At 44.6% G+C, this 15,543-nt stretch overlaps 1 protein-coding gene across 4 annotated transcripts in view; it reads right to left on the bottom strand.

The window, feature by feature from the left end:
- The window catches only part of LOC139530502 (protein Smaug homolog 1-like), an 87,288-nt gene that overhangs the window by 32,304 nt on the left and 39,441 nt on the right, over positions 1–15,543 (bottom strand). For all 4 annotated transcript variants that reach the window (XM_071326983.1, XM_071326984.1, XM_071326985.1 and 1 more), the window contains exon 3: positions 9,745–10,326. In XM_071326983.1, coding sequence (XP_071183084.1) covers positions 9,745–10,326 — 582 coding nt within the window. The remainder of the gene's footprint in view (positions 1–9,744; positions 10,327–15,543) is intronic.

Raw genomic sequence — 15,543 nt, 5'->3', positions numbered from 1 at the left:
AATGTGGTGATTGACAGAGTCAAAAGCCTTTGCCAGGTCGATGAATACGGCTGCACAGTAATGTCTCTTATCGATGGCAGTTATGATATTATTTATGACCTTGAGCGTGGCTGAGGTGCACCCATGACCAGCTCTGAAACCAGATTGCATAACGGAGAAGGTGGGATTCGAAATGGTCGGTAATCTGTTTGTTATCTTGGCATTCGAAGACCTTAGAAAGGCAGGGTAGGATAGATATAGGTCTGTAACAGTTTGGGTCTAGAGTGTCTTCCCCTTTGGAGAGGGGGATGACCGCGGCAGCTTTCCAATCTTTGGGAATCGAAGACGATATGAAAGAGAGGTTGAACAGGCTAGTGATAGGGGTTGCAACAAATTCGGCAGATAATTTTAGAAAGAGAGGGTCCAGATTGTCTAGCCTGGCTGATTTGTAGGGGTCCAGATTTTGCAGCTCTTTCAGAACATCAGCTATCTGGAGTTGGGTGAAGGAGAAATGGGGGAGGCTTGGGCGAGTTGCTGTGGGGAGTGCAGGGCTGACCTGGATAGGGGTAGCCAAGTGGAAGGCATGGCCAGCCGTAGAGAAATGCTTATTGAAATGCTCAAATATCGTGGATCTATCGGTGGTGACAGTGTTTCCTAGCCTCAGTGCAGTGGGAAGCTGGAAGGAGGTGCTCTTATTCTCCATGGACTTTAGTGTCCCAGAACTTTTGAGTTTGTGCTACAGGATGCAAATTTTTGCTTGAAAATGCTAGCCGTAGCTTTCCTAACTGCCTGTGTATATTGGTTCCTAACTTTCCTGAAAAGTTGCATATCACGGGGGCTGTTCGATGCTAATGCAGAACGCCACAGGATGTTTTTGTGCTGGTCAAGGGCAGTCAGGTGTGGAGAGAATTAAGGGCTATATCTGTTCCTGGTTAAAAAAAAATTGAAAGGGGCATGCTTATTTAAGATGGTGAGGGAGGCATTTTTAAAGAATGACCAGGCATCCTCTACTGACAGGATGAGGTCAATATCCTTCCAGGATACCCGGGCCAGGTCGATTAGAAAGACCTGCTTACTGAAGTGTTTCAGGGAGCGTTTGACAGTGATGAGGGGTGGTCGTTTGACCACGGACCCATTACGGATGCAGGCAATGAGGCAGTGATCGCTGAGATCTTGGTTGAAAACAGCAGAGGTGTATTTGGAGGGCATGTTGGTTAGGATGATATCTATGAGGGTGCCCGTGTTTACGGATTTGGGGTTGTACCTGGTGGGTTCATTGATAATTTGTGTGAGATTGAGGGCATCAATCTTAGATTGTAGGATGGCCGGGGTGTTAAGCATGTCCCAGTTTAGTTCACCTAGCAGCACGAGCTCTGAAGATTGATGGGGGGCAATCAGTTCACATATGGTGTCCAGGGCACAGCTGGGGGCAGCGGGTGGTCTATAGCAAGCTGCAACGGTGAGAGACTTGTTTCTGGAAAGGTGGATTTTTAAAAGTAGAAGCTAAAAAAATTTAGGCATAGACCTAGATAGTATGACAGAACTCTGCAGGCTCTCTCTGCAGTAGATTGCAACGCCGTTACCTTTGGCAGTTCTATCTTGTCGGAAAATGTTATAGTTAGGGATGGAAATGTCTGGATTTTTGGTAGTCTTCCTGAGCCAGGATTCAGACACGGCTAGGACATCCGGGTTGGCAGAGTGTGCTAGGGCAGTGAATAAAACAAACTTAGGGAGGAGGCTTCTAATGTTAACATGCATGAAACCAAGGCTTTTACGGTTACAGAAGTCAACAAAAGATAGCGCCTGGGGAATGGGAGTGGAGCTAGGCACTGCAGGGCCTGGATTAACCTCCACATCACCAGAGGAGGAGTAGGATAAGGGTACGGCTAAAGGCTAAAAGAACTGGTCGCCTAGTACGTTCGGAACAGAGTAAAAGGAGCAGATTTCTGGGCACGGTAGAGTAGATTCAAGGCATAATGTAAAGGGCATGGTAGGATGTGAATACAGTGGGGGTAAACCTGTGCATAGAGTGACGATGAAAGAGATATTGTCTCTAGAAATATCATTTAAACCAGGTGATGTCATCGCATGTGTGGTAGGTGGAACTAAAAGTGTTAAATAAGGGGTATTGAGCAGGGCTAGAGGCTCTACAGTGAAATAAGGCAATATTCACTAACCAAAACAGCAATGGACAAGGCATATTGACGTTAGCGAGAGGCATGCGTAGCCGAGTGAATCAAAGGAGTTCAGTGAGTGGCTTCAGGCAGCTAGCAAGTTATCAGAGAGGCCTTGGAGGGACGTCGCGACGGACGAAAGTCTGTTGTGGCCCCCCCGTGCTATTACGTCGGCAGACAGATCAGCAGGGCTCCGTGTGGTAAACCAGGCCAATTGGCAAAATAGGTGGCCAAAGAATTTTTTCCGATGGGCCTCTTAAGCTAACAGTCCAATGTGCTCTGGACAGCTAGCAGGCCGCGGTTAGCAGGCTAACGGATGGGCATTCAGGGGACGATGCGACGGCGGAGCCAGTTGAGAAAACCCCCTAGGGCAAATCACGTCGGTGGTCCAGTCGTGATGGGTTGGCGGGGGTCCGGGCCAGTTGGCAAAATAGGTATTGTAGCCCAGGGAGTGGCTGATGGGCTTTTTTGGCTAGCCGGTTGTCCTTATGTTAGGTCCTGATCTGGCTATGCCAAATGGCTGTGGGCTACACTAGTTCATTTAGCAGACAAGATTTGCTTAGAATTCTGTGGCATTATTTTATAGTATGAAGAAAACAATTGAACAAAGCTGAATGAAATAGAAAATATCCAAACGTTTTGAGGGAGTGCGCAAAGGCAAGTCAGAGGCAAGTCAAAGGCAAATCAGTTAAGAACAAATTCTTATTTTCAATAAGCCTAGGAACAGGGGGTTAAATGCCTTGTTCAGGGGCAGAATGACAGATTTGTACCTTGTCAGCTTGGGGATTCGAACTTGCAACCTTTCGGTTACTGGTCCAATGCTCTAACCATTTGGCTACCCTGCCGCCCCAAAGTTAACAAAGAAATAGGTACTCCTAAATGTTTAATTTAGAGTTATTAATGTAACTTTAGATGTTCTACAAACGTTGGGCTATATGTTTTGATTTTTAATACATTTAATACATGCGACTCTAATGATGATTTGAAAAAAGTCGCTTGAAAGGCATGTTGTTGTTTTTTTGCGCAGGCTGTACACACTAAATCAAAAATCACTCATTCACAATTTGACAAACCCTTGATAACTCCCAGAATTTAACAGCAGCATCCCCTTTGTGTCACTAAGTTAAATAAAGGTTCAAAAAAAAAGAAAAAAAAGAAATACATAAAAAAATGGTGTGGCCGTAATGCACCCTAAAACAATCCATGCCTTTTGCGGCCAGTGCCGGCGTGCCCTTCTCCCTGAGTGCTGCACGCTCAATCACTGTGATCGGGTCTTCCTCACAGGCTACAAGTGAAGACAGACACATCGGAGATGCAACTGCACACGTTCTTATCCAATTCCGAGGTGCATATTGAAGATATTGGAAGAAGTGTCCACATTTACTTTGTCAGCTAACAAGATGAGTAGGCCTAATGAACAGCAATAGCACTAGCCTATCAATCTACTATCACCCATAGTACAAAAGTCGACCTATTCTATTCTAGAAATATTCCAAACAGTCTGGGACAGTTATTGGATGCGATAGATTCCAAATGAATACAACCACAAGCAATGTTTTTTTTTTTTTTTTTTTTTACACACAATGTGGCTGACGCAACAGATCAGAACATTTAGCTTAAAATGTTGCTAAACTACTCAGATATTTCTTCACATTATAAGCACAGCAATGCGCACATGGTAGTAGGCTATAAGCGCTAATGTTTCATTAGCGGAAAACACCTTTATGAAAAGTGACTGCAATTATGCATGTAATGCTTTTATTATAAAAAGGTGCACTTTTATGGTGAAAATTATCTTCCCCAAACTTGAAACTCACACGGTGCTTATGTTAGTCTCTACACCACTTGTAAAGTGGATTAATGTGCTCAATTTTAAGAAGTAATTTGGCCACTTTAGTTGTGATACAATCCTTCATAAAACATGTAGGCATATGGGCTAAGCTACATGAGGTGGGCGACTATGATTAGAAAAAGTAGCAAATAAAAAGGCACTGTTTCTTATGATTGGCATCATTCACAAGTGATAGGCTAATATTGGTCACCCATCAGACTATTCTTGATTTAATCTTGCATTTACATATACTAAATAATATACAGTTGAAGTCGGAAGTTTACATACACTTAGGTTGGAGTAATAAAACCTTGTTTTTCAACCACTCCACAAATTTCTTGTTAACAAACTATAGTTTTGGCAAGTCAGTTAGTCATTTTTCCAACAATTGTTTACAGACAGATTATTTCACTGTATCACAATTCCAGTGGGTAAGAAGTTTACATACACTAAATTGACTGTGCCTTCCAGAAAATGATGTCATGGCTTTAGAAGCTTCTGATAGGCTAATTGACATCATTTGAGTCAAAAAATGTACCTGTGGATGTATTTCAAGGCCTACCTTCAAACTCAGTGCCTCTTTGCTTGACATCATAGGAAAATCAAAAGAAATCAGCCAAGCCCATAAAAAAAAAAAAATAGTAGACCTCCACAAGTCTGGTTCATCCTTGGGAGCAATTTCCAAATGCCTGAAGGTACCACGTTCATCTGTACAAACAATAGTACGCAAGTATAAACACCATGGAACCACGCAGCCGTCATACCGCTCAGGAAGGAGCTTGGTCGCAAATGGGTCTTCCAAATGCACAATGACCGCAAGCATACTTCCAAAGTTGTGGCAAAATGGCTTAAGGACAACAAAGTCAAGGTATTGGAGTGACCATCACAAAGCCCTGACTTCAACCTGATAGAAAATTTGTGGGCAGAACTGAAAAAGCACATGCGAGCAAGAAGCCCTACAAACCTGACTCAGTTACACCAGCTCTGTCAGGAAGAATGGGCCAAAATTCACCCAACTTATTGTGGGAAGCTTGTGGAAGGCTAGCCAAAACTTTGACCCAAGTTAAACAATTTAAAAGGCAATGCTACCAAATATTAATTGAGTATGTAAACTTCTGACCCACTGGGAATGTGATGAAATAAATAAAAGCTGAAATAAATCAATCATACTCTCTATTATTATTCTGACATTTCACATTCTTAAAATAAAGTGGTGATCCCAACTGACCTAAGACAGGGAATGCTTACTTGGATTAAATGTCAGGAATTGTGAAAAACAGAGTTTAAATGTATCTGGCTAAGGTGTATGTAAACTTCCGACTTCAACTCTATGTGGGAACTCCTTCAAGACTGTTGGAAAAGCATTCCTCATGAAGCTGGTTGAGACAATGACAAAAGTGTGCAAAGCTGTGATCAAGGCAAGATCCTACTTTGAAAAATCTAAAATAAAAAATATTTTGATTTGTTTAACACTTTTTTGGTTACCACATGATTCCATATGTGTTTTGATGTCTTCACTATTATTCTACAATGTAGAAAATAGTAAAAATAAAGAAACACCCTTGAATAAGTAGGCGTCTCCAAACTTTTGACTGGTACTGTAAGTATTTGACTGGCACCGTGTGAATACTTACAGTACCAGTCAAAATACAGTACCAGTCAAAATTACAGCTGTGAGTCTAAGAGCTTTCCACACCTGGATTGTGCAACATTTCCCCATGATTATTTTCAAAATTCTTCAAGCTCTGTCAAATTGGTTGTTGATCATTGCTAGACAACCATTTTCCAGTCTTGCCATAGATTTTCAAATAGATTTAAGTCAAAACTGTAACTTGGCCACTCGGGAACTTACGGTCTTCTTGGTAAGCAACTTCAGTGTAGATTTGGCCTTGTGTTTTAGGTTATTGTCCTGTTGAAAGGTGAATTAATCTCCAGGTGTCTGGTGGAAAGCATACAAACAAGTTTTCCTTAGGATTTTGCCTGTGCTTAGCTTTATTAAGTTCATTTTTTATCTTGAAAAACTCCCCAGTGGTTAACAATTACAAGCATACCCATAACATGATGCAGCCACCACTATGCTTGAAAATATGGAAAGTGCTACTCAGTAATGTGATGTATAGGATTTGCCCCTAACACTTTGTAGTCCGTATATAAAGTTACCTGCTTCCACATTTTCTTTGCAAACAGGATGCATGTTTTAGAATATTTTTAGTCAGTACAGGCTTGCTTCTTTTCACTCTGTCATTTAGGTTAGTATTGTGGAGTAACTACAATGTTGTTGATCCATTCTCAGTTTTCTCCTATCACAGCCATTAAACTCTAACTGTTTTAAAGTCACCATTGGGCCTCATGGTGAAATCCCTGAGTGGTTTCCTTCCGGCAAATGTGTTAAGGAAGGACGCCTGTATCTTTGTAGTGACTGGGTATATTGATACACCATCCAAAGTGTAATTAATAACTTCACCATGCTCAAAATGATATTTAATGTCTACTTTTTTTTATCCATCTACCAATAGGTGCCCTTCTTTGCGAGGCATTGGAAAACCTTTCTGGTCTTTGTATTTGAATCTGTGTTTGAACTTTACTGCTCGACTGAGGGACCTTACAGATAATTGTATGTGTGGGGTACAGACTTGAGGTAGTCATAAAAGTCCATGCAACAAAACAAAAATATAAACGTGTTGGTCCCATGTTTCATGAGCTGAAATAAAAGATCCTAGAAATGTTCCATATGCACAACAGAAATCTAATTTCTCTCAAATATTGGGCACACATTTGTTTACGTCCCTGTTAAGTGAGCATTTCTCCTTTGCCAAGATAATCCACCCACCTGACAGCTGTGGCATATGAAGGTGATAAAAAATTATAAAAAAATACACAGGTGCACCTTGTGCTGGGGACAATAAAAGGCCACTAAAATGTGCCGTTTTGTCACATAACACAATGCCACAGATGTCTCAAGTGTTGAGTGTGTGTGCAATTAGCATGCTGACTGCAAGAATGTCCACCAGAGCTGTTGCAAGAGAATTAAACGTTCATTTTTCTACCATAAGACACCTCCAACGTAGTTTTAGAGAATTTGGCAGTACATCCAACCGGCCTCACAACCACAGACCACGTGTAACCATGCCAGCCCAGGACCTCCACTTCCGGCTTCTTCACCTGCGGGGATCGTCTGAGATCAGCCACCCGGACAGCTGATGAAAATAAATCCCTTTTTGGGTGGAAAAAAATTATTCTGATTGGCTGGGCCTGGCGCCCAAGTGGCTGCGCCCCTGCCCAGTCAAGAGATATCCATAGATTAGAGCCTAATTATTTAAATTGACTGATCTCCTTATTTGAACTGTAACTCAGCAAAATCGTTGGAATTGTTGCACTTTGCGCTTATATATTCGTTCAGTATATTATGTGACTTGTTAAGCACATTTTTACTCGTGAAATTATTTAGGGTTGCCATAAAAAAGGAGTTGAATACTTATTGACTCAAGATATTTCAGCTTTTCATTTTTTATTACATTACATAGTCCCTCCCCTCCCACCCAATTTCATTGTTGGGGAAGAATGATTTTTTGGGTCCAGTCTCCAAATTAGGGACTTTTAAGCAATGGAATATTTCTATACAAACTTTCTCGCCATAATCTACAACTCCTTTGTTTATAAACTATATATACATACATTTTATTTAAACTTTTATTTAACTAGGCAAGTCAGTTAAGAGCAAAATCTTATTTACAATGACAGCCTACCCCGGCCAAACACTCCCCTAACTTGGCCAACGCTGGGCCAATTGTGCGCTGCCCCATGGGATACAGCCCAGGATCGAACCAGGGTCTGTAGTGACTCTAGCGCTGAGCTGCAGTGCCTTAGACCGCTGTGCCACTCGGGAGCCGCAAAAATACTTAGCAGATCTTGATGGGGATTCCTAAACACTTCTTGGGTAGCCTAGAACAGTCCAATGACTTCACTGGTTGAAATGGTTGAATATAAAATCAAACTAGAGAAAATTACTTAATGTGGGTATAAGCTAAAATTCTTTCTAACCTGACCACTTTGGCTGATAGTAAATTTACTCGCGTTGGGGTGATGATTACTAGGGCCACATTCAGTAAGCAAACATTGTGGATTGTTGCAAATAGAATAGAATAGAGCTGACATGATTCTACATATCAGGCATGTTTGTTGTACGTGACGTATCTCTATCTGAACGTTCTACAAAGTTGTGCCCAACCCAAATTGCGTTCAGCAATTCAGACAACATCCTCGCTGATTGGCTGGCTAATCCCACAGTGACCGACCATTGGCTTAAAGAAGGGCAACTCTAGGTTAGAGTTGTGAAATCGTTCCTTTGTGCGATGGACATACTGCTGAAACTCCCAAGCCTAGTCAAAAATAAAAAGAGGATCTTGTGCAGGGCCCGGAGCTTTAAATGTGTCCTTATTTATATCCTCAGCTGTCTCCTTCATTGGAGAAAAAAAAAGACCATTGCATTCTTCGGCTGGAAATATCCTGCTCTAACCACAGATATGTTCAATCTGAATGGCTTTGGGGTGCTGGAGCACAGTAGGGCCTACACACCCACCTACCGTTTTAGACTTCAACGCGGCGGGTAGACATTTTTCTTTCCTTTGTCAGAGGTGGCTACTGGCTGGCTGGGTGGGTTTGTTTGGAGTCTGTTTACCTATGTGACGGCCTGACCTCATTGGCTCCCGATATGGCCGATCTAGAATGTTCTAGTACAAAAAAAATCGAATCAAATTTGATTTGTCATATGCTTAGTAAACAATAGGTGTCGACTAACAGTGAAATGCTTACTTACGGGCCCTTCCCATAATGCAGAGAGAAAAAGATCTAGAAAAAGAATAACATGAGAAGCTAGGGAAGGATAACCTGGACGATGACAGATAATGGCACCTTCAGACCTACAGGGTTAGGGTCAGACTTGGGTTTAAGTCCTATTAGAAATCGTTGCAGATAGAAATATCACAAATAGAGCTGACATGATTCCTTATTCTCCATATCAAAGAGGCATGACTTCTCGATCTGAACATTCATTCAAATACTTCAGCTGGGCTTGATTGAGCTTGCCTGGCCCAATGGAACCAATAGAAGTCACAAAACTGCAAAACCCGGCCACCTGGCACTCCAGACTGGATAAAGAAAATACAAAGAGTATTAGAAATATTTCAAATGTATTTTAACCCAGGTCTGGTCAAATGGGAAGACCCTCTATTTGAAACGGTTGCTAATACACTAAAGAGGTGTAAAATGTCATTGTAAATCACACTAAACTATCGTTTCAAACAGTCCGGAGGTGAGTTAAGTCCCTTTAATAAAGACCACCCTCTTGTCAGTAGCGTTCAGGAACCCTGATTAAGCGCATGCAACTGCTGAGCATGCTGCTAAGAGTGTGAGTCTTCAAATACTAAAACAACCATCAGCGGTGGAGGAGGCCACGGCTCGACACGGCCTTCCTTTCCTCGTCTCCTTTCATGCAACACAACTGACGGTGAAAAGCCTGAGTAGCTTTTCAAACTTAACGACTTGCTCTTTGCAGGATAAGCCAGAATACTACTGTAATGCAAACAGGGTGTAAACAGGGCTTTATGAATTCAAATTGATCGATTAATTGGACTGCTTTCAGATCAGTGCTGATCCAGAAAGAAAGTCAACCAGGAGAAGACACGAGGAAAGGAAGCTATGTCAGACTTTTGGGACGTAACCTACAAAAAGCAGGAAATCGAAAAAGAAAGAGCCACTCACTGCTGCCGCCCGTGCCAACCGTGTTGATACTCCCAGGCACCGACGAGGATGGGTAGAGCGCCAGGTGCCCGCCATTCTCACACCCTCCATGCCCCTGCTGCTGTTGGTGCCAACCACTGCCCAATCCCGAGTCCCTGGACCCCTGCCAGCCGTTGAGCCTATCATCCGAGCCGTAGCGCTGGTGGTGGTACAGCTGACCCAGGTGGCTCCCTGAGGAACTCCAACTGGACCCTGACAAGGAGTGTGTCGAGGGGGGCGTCTGATGGAGTGAGGCCGGGGCGGGGGGTGGCCGTTCCAACGAGTCGCCCCGGGCAGCGGCGCGCTCCTCCAGGTGGTTGAGCCAGAGGGCGAGGGCGGCGCGGTCGTCCAGCGAGGTGGCCGGGTGGATGAGGGCATAGGAGAGGAGTTGGCGTGACTCTTCGAGGTGGCGGCCGTGGTCGATGGTGTGTGCCAGGATGCGGGGGAGAAGGCGCATGTACTCGCCCTTGGCTTCGACGTTGCCCGGCTTGAGCAGGGGCAGGTGGGTGAGGACCAGGGAGATGACACGCTCCTTGGGCTCGCCCTGCCACTGGCTGATCACCACTGGGGGAGGAAGAGAGAGGAAGGGTTAGTACAGCAATCTACAGTACAACATAACTGTCGCTTATTCAGGATGGTGCAACAATTTGAATTTTGCAGATAGCAAATGTGTGTGGGACGATCCCTTATCCAGCAAGTCAGAACATCAATTCTGTTCCACACAATATCTTTCGGTGGAAATATTCTGCAATTGCCTTTCGCGCTGGGCTGAGTGAAGCCCGGGATAGACTCATGGTGTTTGTATTAGCTCGTTCTCTCTAAGAAAAGAGGCAGGGTGGATTTGGCCTTCGGCTCGATAGAACTCCAGGCAAAGCCACTCTCTCTTCACATCCCAACAGATTCTCAACGTATCCCTAACATATTGTGGGAGCTGGAAGGGAAATAAGTCATTCAGTTATTCCAAAACAATTATGTTGTGGGAGCTCTTGCTTTTGCTTGTAGGAAATCCAGATGCCTTCCCCCCCACCCTTAAACAGGACTTGACAGGAACATAATCAACAACCTGTTTACAACCACACATGGCGGTGGGCAGACGGAGAAAGCAAGGGGTGGATGGAGGAACGAGAGGCGATAACGGACAAGATCGATTAAGAGGTCACTTTTTATTTTCCTATTTTGTTAAAATCGCCACGTTCAAATTCTTTAAAAAGTGCATCCCTCTAAGTAATCACATTTTACAAATGAATGGACAGGTGAAAGCCATGTGGTATTTCCCTCGAGGTCACTTGTCCAATCATGCCTAAAATCAGTGATAACATCCAAGGAAGAACGGACAATAAAAGGAATATCTAGAAGTCGAGAGTGGGTGGGTAGTTAGTTGAGCCCTAGGCAGTGTGGTTGCTATACCTACCCTGTGGGGTCGTGAAGCCTATTGTTGTCTCAGCACTGCAGCCGTGAGAAGCATGCGTCTCAGAAACATTGCGTCATTCCTATCAGATTGGGACAGAGGCTATACATACTTCCGGGTCGAAGCTGTGGGGCTCAGGCCTGACCGCCACCGAGAATAGAGGAGACTGTATTGTAAGAGTAGAGGATACTGCAGTCAGCCCAGGGGTTAACTTCCTGTTTAGGGATCGGGATGTGTGCATGTTTGTGTGACCCTTTACGTCATTGGTCAAACATAACAGGCCGGGCAGATGTAGGCTACTGTAGTCATCTCTAATTCTGATACATGACGAGAGGGAATAAATAAATACTTAATAAATGCTAGAATAATACTACAGTACACAGTATTCTCCAGAGGTCACAGCTTTGTCACAGAAACAAAGGTCGTGTCCCAAATGGCACTCTATTCCCTATATAGTGTATTACTTTTGACGAGGGCCCATAGGTCAAAATTAGAGCACTATATAGGGAGTAGGGTGCCATTTGGGACACGTCCTGAGTCCGGAGGCTTGTTTAGGAACGAGGCAAGGCAAACTCCTTGTTTAGAAAGCACAGAGATGTCACCTAATGGGGACCACAGGCGGGCGGCTCTGTGGCACTGCCATTTTTAAAGTTCAGGCGCCCTGACGGCGAGAGAGAGGAGGTAGAAAGGGATAGAGAGAAGGAAGAAGACAGGGAGAGAGAGCAGAGAGCGACAGAGGGGAAAGAGGAGAAAGAGAGGCAGTGTAAGGAAAGGACGAAGAGGAAAGGAGAGAGTGTGCGAGAGAAAAAGAGTGCAACAAAATAGTGGGAAAGAGAGAGGGAGTGCAGTGAGCGTGAGAGGACACCTTCCCAAAATCCTCTAGAGGAGATGTGATCTTTTCAATCAGCAGGCATGTACGCTACAACCATGCCCAGGGATGAAACACTCAAACCTGAGTCTACACTGCTTCCTTCAGGACCAAGTAAAGATGAAATTGGGATTTTATCTCTGGAAGAAGGAGCACCAGCATGTATTCGAGACCATCTACAGTATCTGCAGGTGTCAAAAAAAGGGCAGGGGGCACCCTAGTGGTTAGAGTGTTGGACGAGTAACCGAAAGGTTGCTGGATCGAATCCCCGAGCTGCCATGGTAAAAATCTGTTGTTCTGCCCCTGAACAAGGCAGTTAACCCACTGTTCCCCGGTAGGCCGCCACTGTAAATAATATAATTTGTTCTTAACTGACTTGCCTAGTTAAATAAAGGTTACATTTAAAAAAAGATATAAATAACCAGGGAATGAGAAGATGTAGGTGTATTTTCCCATATAGTGGTGCCCCAGTGTTGTACCTACTGCCTATGGCTCTGCTGGGCTAAAGGCCCAGTTTATCTGGTAATCAAGTCCTCACGACCCCCAGTAAACGCCCCTCACTTGAGTGAGTGCGCACTTGACTTGGCCTTAGCTCCTCCTCCTCTCCCTTTATTGCTTTCACTATCCACCGACTCTCCAATCCACCGGCTGCCCTACGGTCGCTCTCAGTCCACTGTGCTCCTCCACTCCCTCTCTTTTCACCCTTCCTTTCCCTCCACCTTCCCTTTCTCCTCCACTCTCTCTCTCTAAGGGGTTAGTTGTGCATGGGAGCAGCAGGCAGCTAATACAATAGCCTACTCATCTCTGGGATTCTCACTTCCTCCCTCCTCCTCCTCCCTGCTCTCCCCCTTCACTTCCTCCCTGTATTCACATATAGATGACATCCAAAAACAGCTTGAGACCACAAGTCTTCCTCCCTCTAAGTGTCAGTTTGACTAATCTATTCCTTGCCTGTCCGGGAAGAAGAGCAACATTGATCACACTTTATTGAAATGGGATTATGTTACGTGCATTTTTTAAAACGGGTATCCATTCATCTTGTGCTGTGTGACACACACACACAATCAACAATGTAGAATACAAAAGTCCTGAGTTCTCTCGCTCTCTCTCTCCTTGTCTCCGCTCCTTGTCTCCTCTCCTGCATCTACACTGCTCTGAAACCACAGGACAGGTGAAAAGCAACATGGAAACCGCCCTCTGGGAATCTGCCTACACTTCATCATTACAGTTACAGTACAAAAAGGTAAGACGAGACTAATACCACTAGAGATGCACCCCCGGGGGTTGGAAAGAACAAGAGTCAACAACAGCTGGACGAGTCTCAGTGGATGAGAACGCTTCCTTTACAAAAGAGAGGGAAACAAGGAGAAAGAGAAACCTGCCCAGACATTGCCTGTCAAGAGGTCAGTTTACAGCGTTCAGAGGTCAAAGTGTGGTCACTAGGCTAGGGAAACAGGCCACTCATGAACCCAGAGGAATGCAACAAGGAGAGTTCTGAGGTCTGTGGCAGACTTCTCCTCCGCTTTCCTCCTCCCTCTATCCCCACCCTCGCTGACCCCTCGGGGTAGCGTTAACCTCATCCAACTCCAGCAGAAAAAAGGGAGAGAGAGGAAAAAATGAAAATAAAAAGCAGAGCAGACACTGTTGAGGGAATGTAGAAGTAGAAAGGAAACAGTGAGATGCTGCTCCTTACCTCCCCTCACTGGGCCCGAGTAATCGCTCCCTCAGTCTCCCATTCCTACTCATTTTTGTCTCTCCCGCTGAAAGATGTCAGTCTGAGTTCCTCCCTCTCTAATAGCTCCCTCTGTCCTCCCCAACCTAACTCTGAGGGTGTGGAGACTGGCCTTAACAGAGGGAGAGGTCATTTCTGGGAATGTGTGGATCACATTCACAGTATCTCCCAGCCCCCCCCGTCCAGTCAGTCGGACTTGGGCCTGTTCTCTCAACTAGACAATGCTTTGTTGCCTGGTGAACTCTACGTGGCACCCCGGGCCCAGCAAACAAAACACTTTTCCCCGCTGTCGCAGAGGGTGTGGCTTTCTAAAATTCCTGCATTGGGACATATTTGGTTTCTTTCTCTTCAGAAAGAAACCACATTTTCTCCCCAAAATATGATAAAAGAAATGTAATACAAAAAAATGATGCTAAATGAATACAGGGGAAACACTTGGAACAGGGTGTCATTTGGACCAGCAGCCATGGCACACATCAAAAAGGGTGCGTCCTTCGCTCAGTGTATAAATACAGCCGTGTTTTTCCACTTGGGCCACTTTGCAGAGGCATGTGGTTCTCGCACTTCCTGGGCTCAGCCCAACTGTCTCCCTGCAAGTCTGGTGCCACAAACCCCACGGATGACACAGAAGAGACAGTTACCAACCATAGAAATAAAAAAAATCTGGGTTAAAAAGGTTCCAAGCTCTTTCTTTGGAATAGATTCCTATGATACCAAGCCCTCATACAGGTCACCACAGGAAGGAAAAGGTTCGTCATAGAAATGACAAAGAGACAGACAACTCGAAATAAAATAGACTCTTCAAACCCACTCCAAAATAAATGGATGCCTATAGATAGGGAGGTCTCTGCTTTAAATAGGATTACAAAAACGAACTCGGGAGTTTTCAAATGGTCGTCATGGCAGTGGTAAGCAAGGTTGTAGGCTAGGCTACGTCACAATTCAACAAAAAAACATCCCGCACTGTATGTCAGAGCCTGACCTGGCTTCACCATCAGATGGTCCAACTTCGCTCAAGCTGCCTGAGCTGTGGCAAATGACACATCTTACAGTGGTTGGCTGTCCTTCATAGACAAGCCACAGCTTTGGTTTCTGAACTCACACAGAGACAGGGAGAGGTATAACATCGAGAGAGAGAGAGAGAGAGAGAGAGAGAGAGAGAGAGAGGTGGTCACTGGGTCCATGCCAAACCCATTACATAGCCAACTAACTGTTCACAGGAAGTGTCTCTTTTGAATCAAATCAAACTTTGAGACATCAAATGACAGAGGGTTGGATTGTAAATCGAGCAGCGCGGGAAGCATAACTTCTGTACAGATACAAGACAGACAACCACTTCTTAATCTATTGTCCATCCAGGTGTAGGAATTATGTCGAGTCACTGTGGAAAATGAGTTACACAAGTGATTTTTATAATTGCCTGAGATGACACACACACAGGGAGAGACTGTCAGACACATGATTCCCCTTGTTCTAAAAATAGGCCTGGTCAACATCACACACAGTCCCAACAACGCCGGGCGGGAGAGAGATAACACCCTATTTATACGAGACCAGAAGAGCACATCGACCGAAAAACAGCCAGCCAGCCACCACACATTGCGTGTACACCGAACACTCCACACGGGCCCCAAAAAATGCCATTATTAGCCCGCCACTCTACCCCCCCCCCACAATGCTTTGGGCCACCATCCACCCAGCGCTGCCTGTTTTCCATCTGAAGTTTACCTCATGGCAGAGTTTAGAGCCAGGTTTATGGGGCCTAAGCCTACA

This window comes from Salvelinus alpinus, chromosome 9 (assembly GCF_045679555.1).
Source record: "Salvelinus alpinus chromosome 9, SLU_Salpinus.1, whole genome shotgun sequence".
NCBI lineage: Eukaryota > Metazoa > Chordata > Actinopteri > Salmoniformes > Salmonidae > Salvelinus > Salvelinus alpinus.
This window is presented reverse-complemented; position numbering and strand designations above follow the sequence as displayed.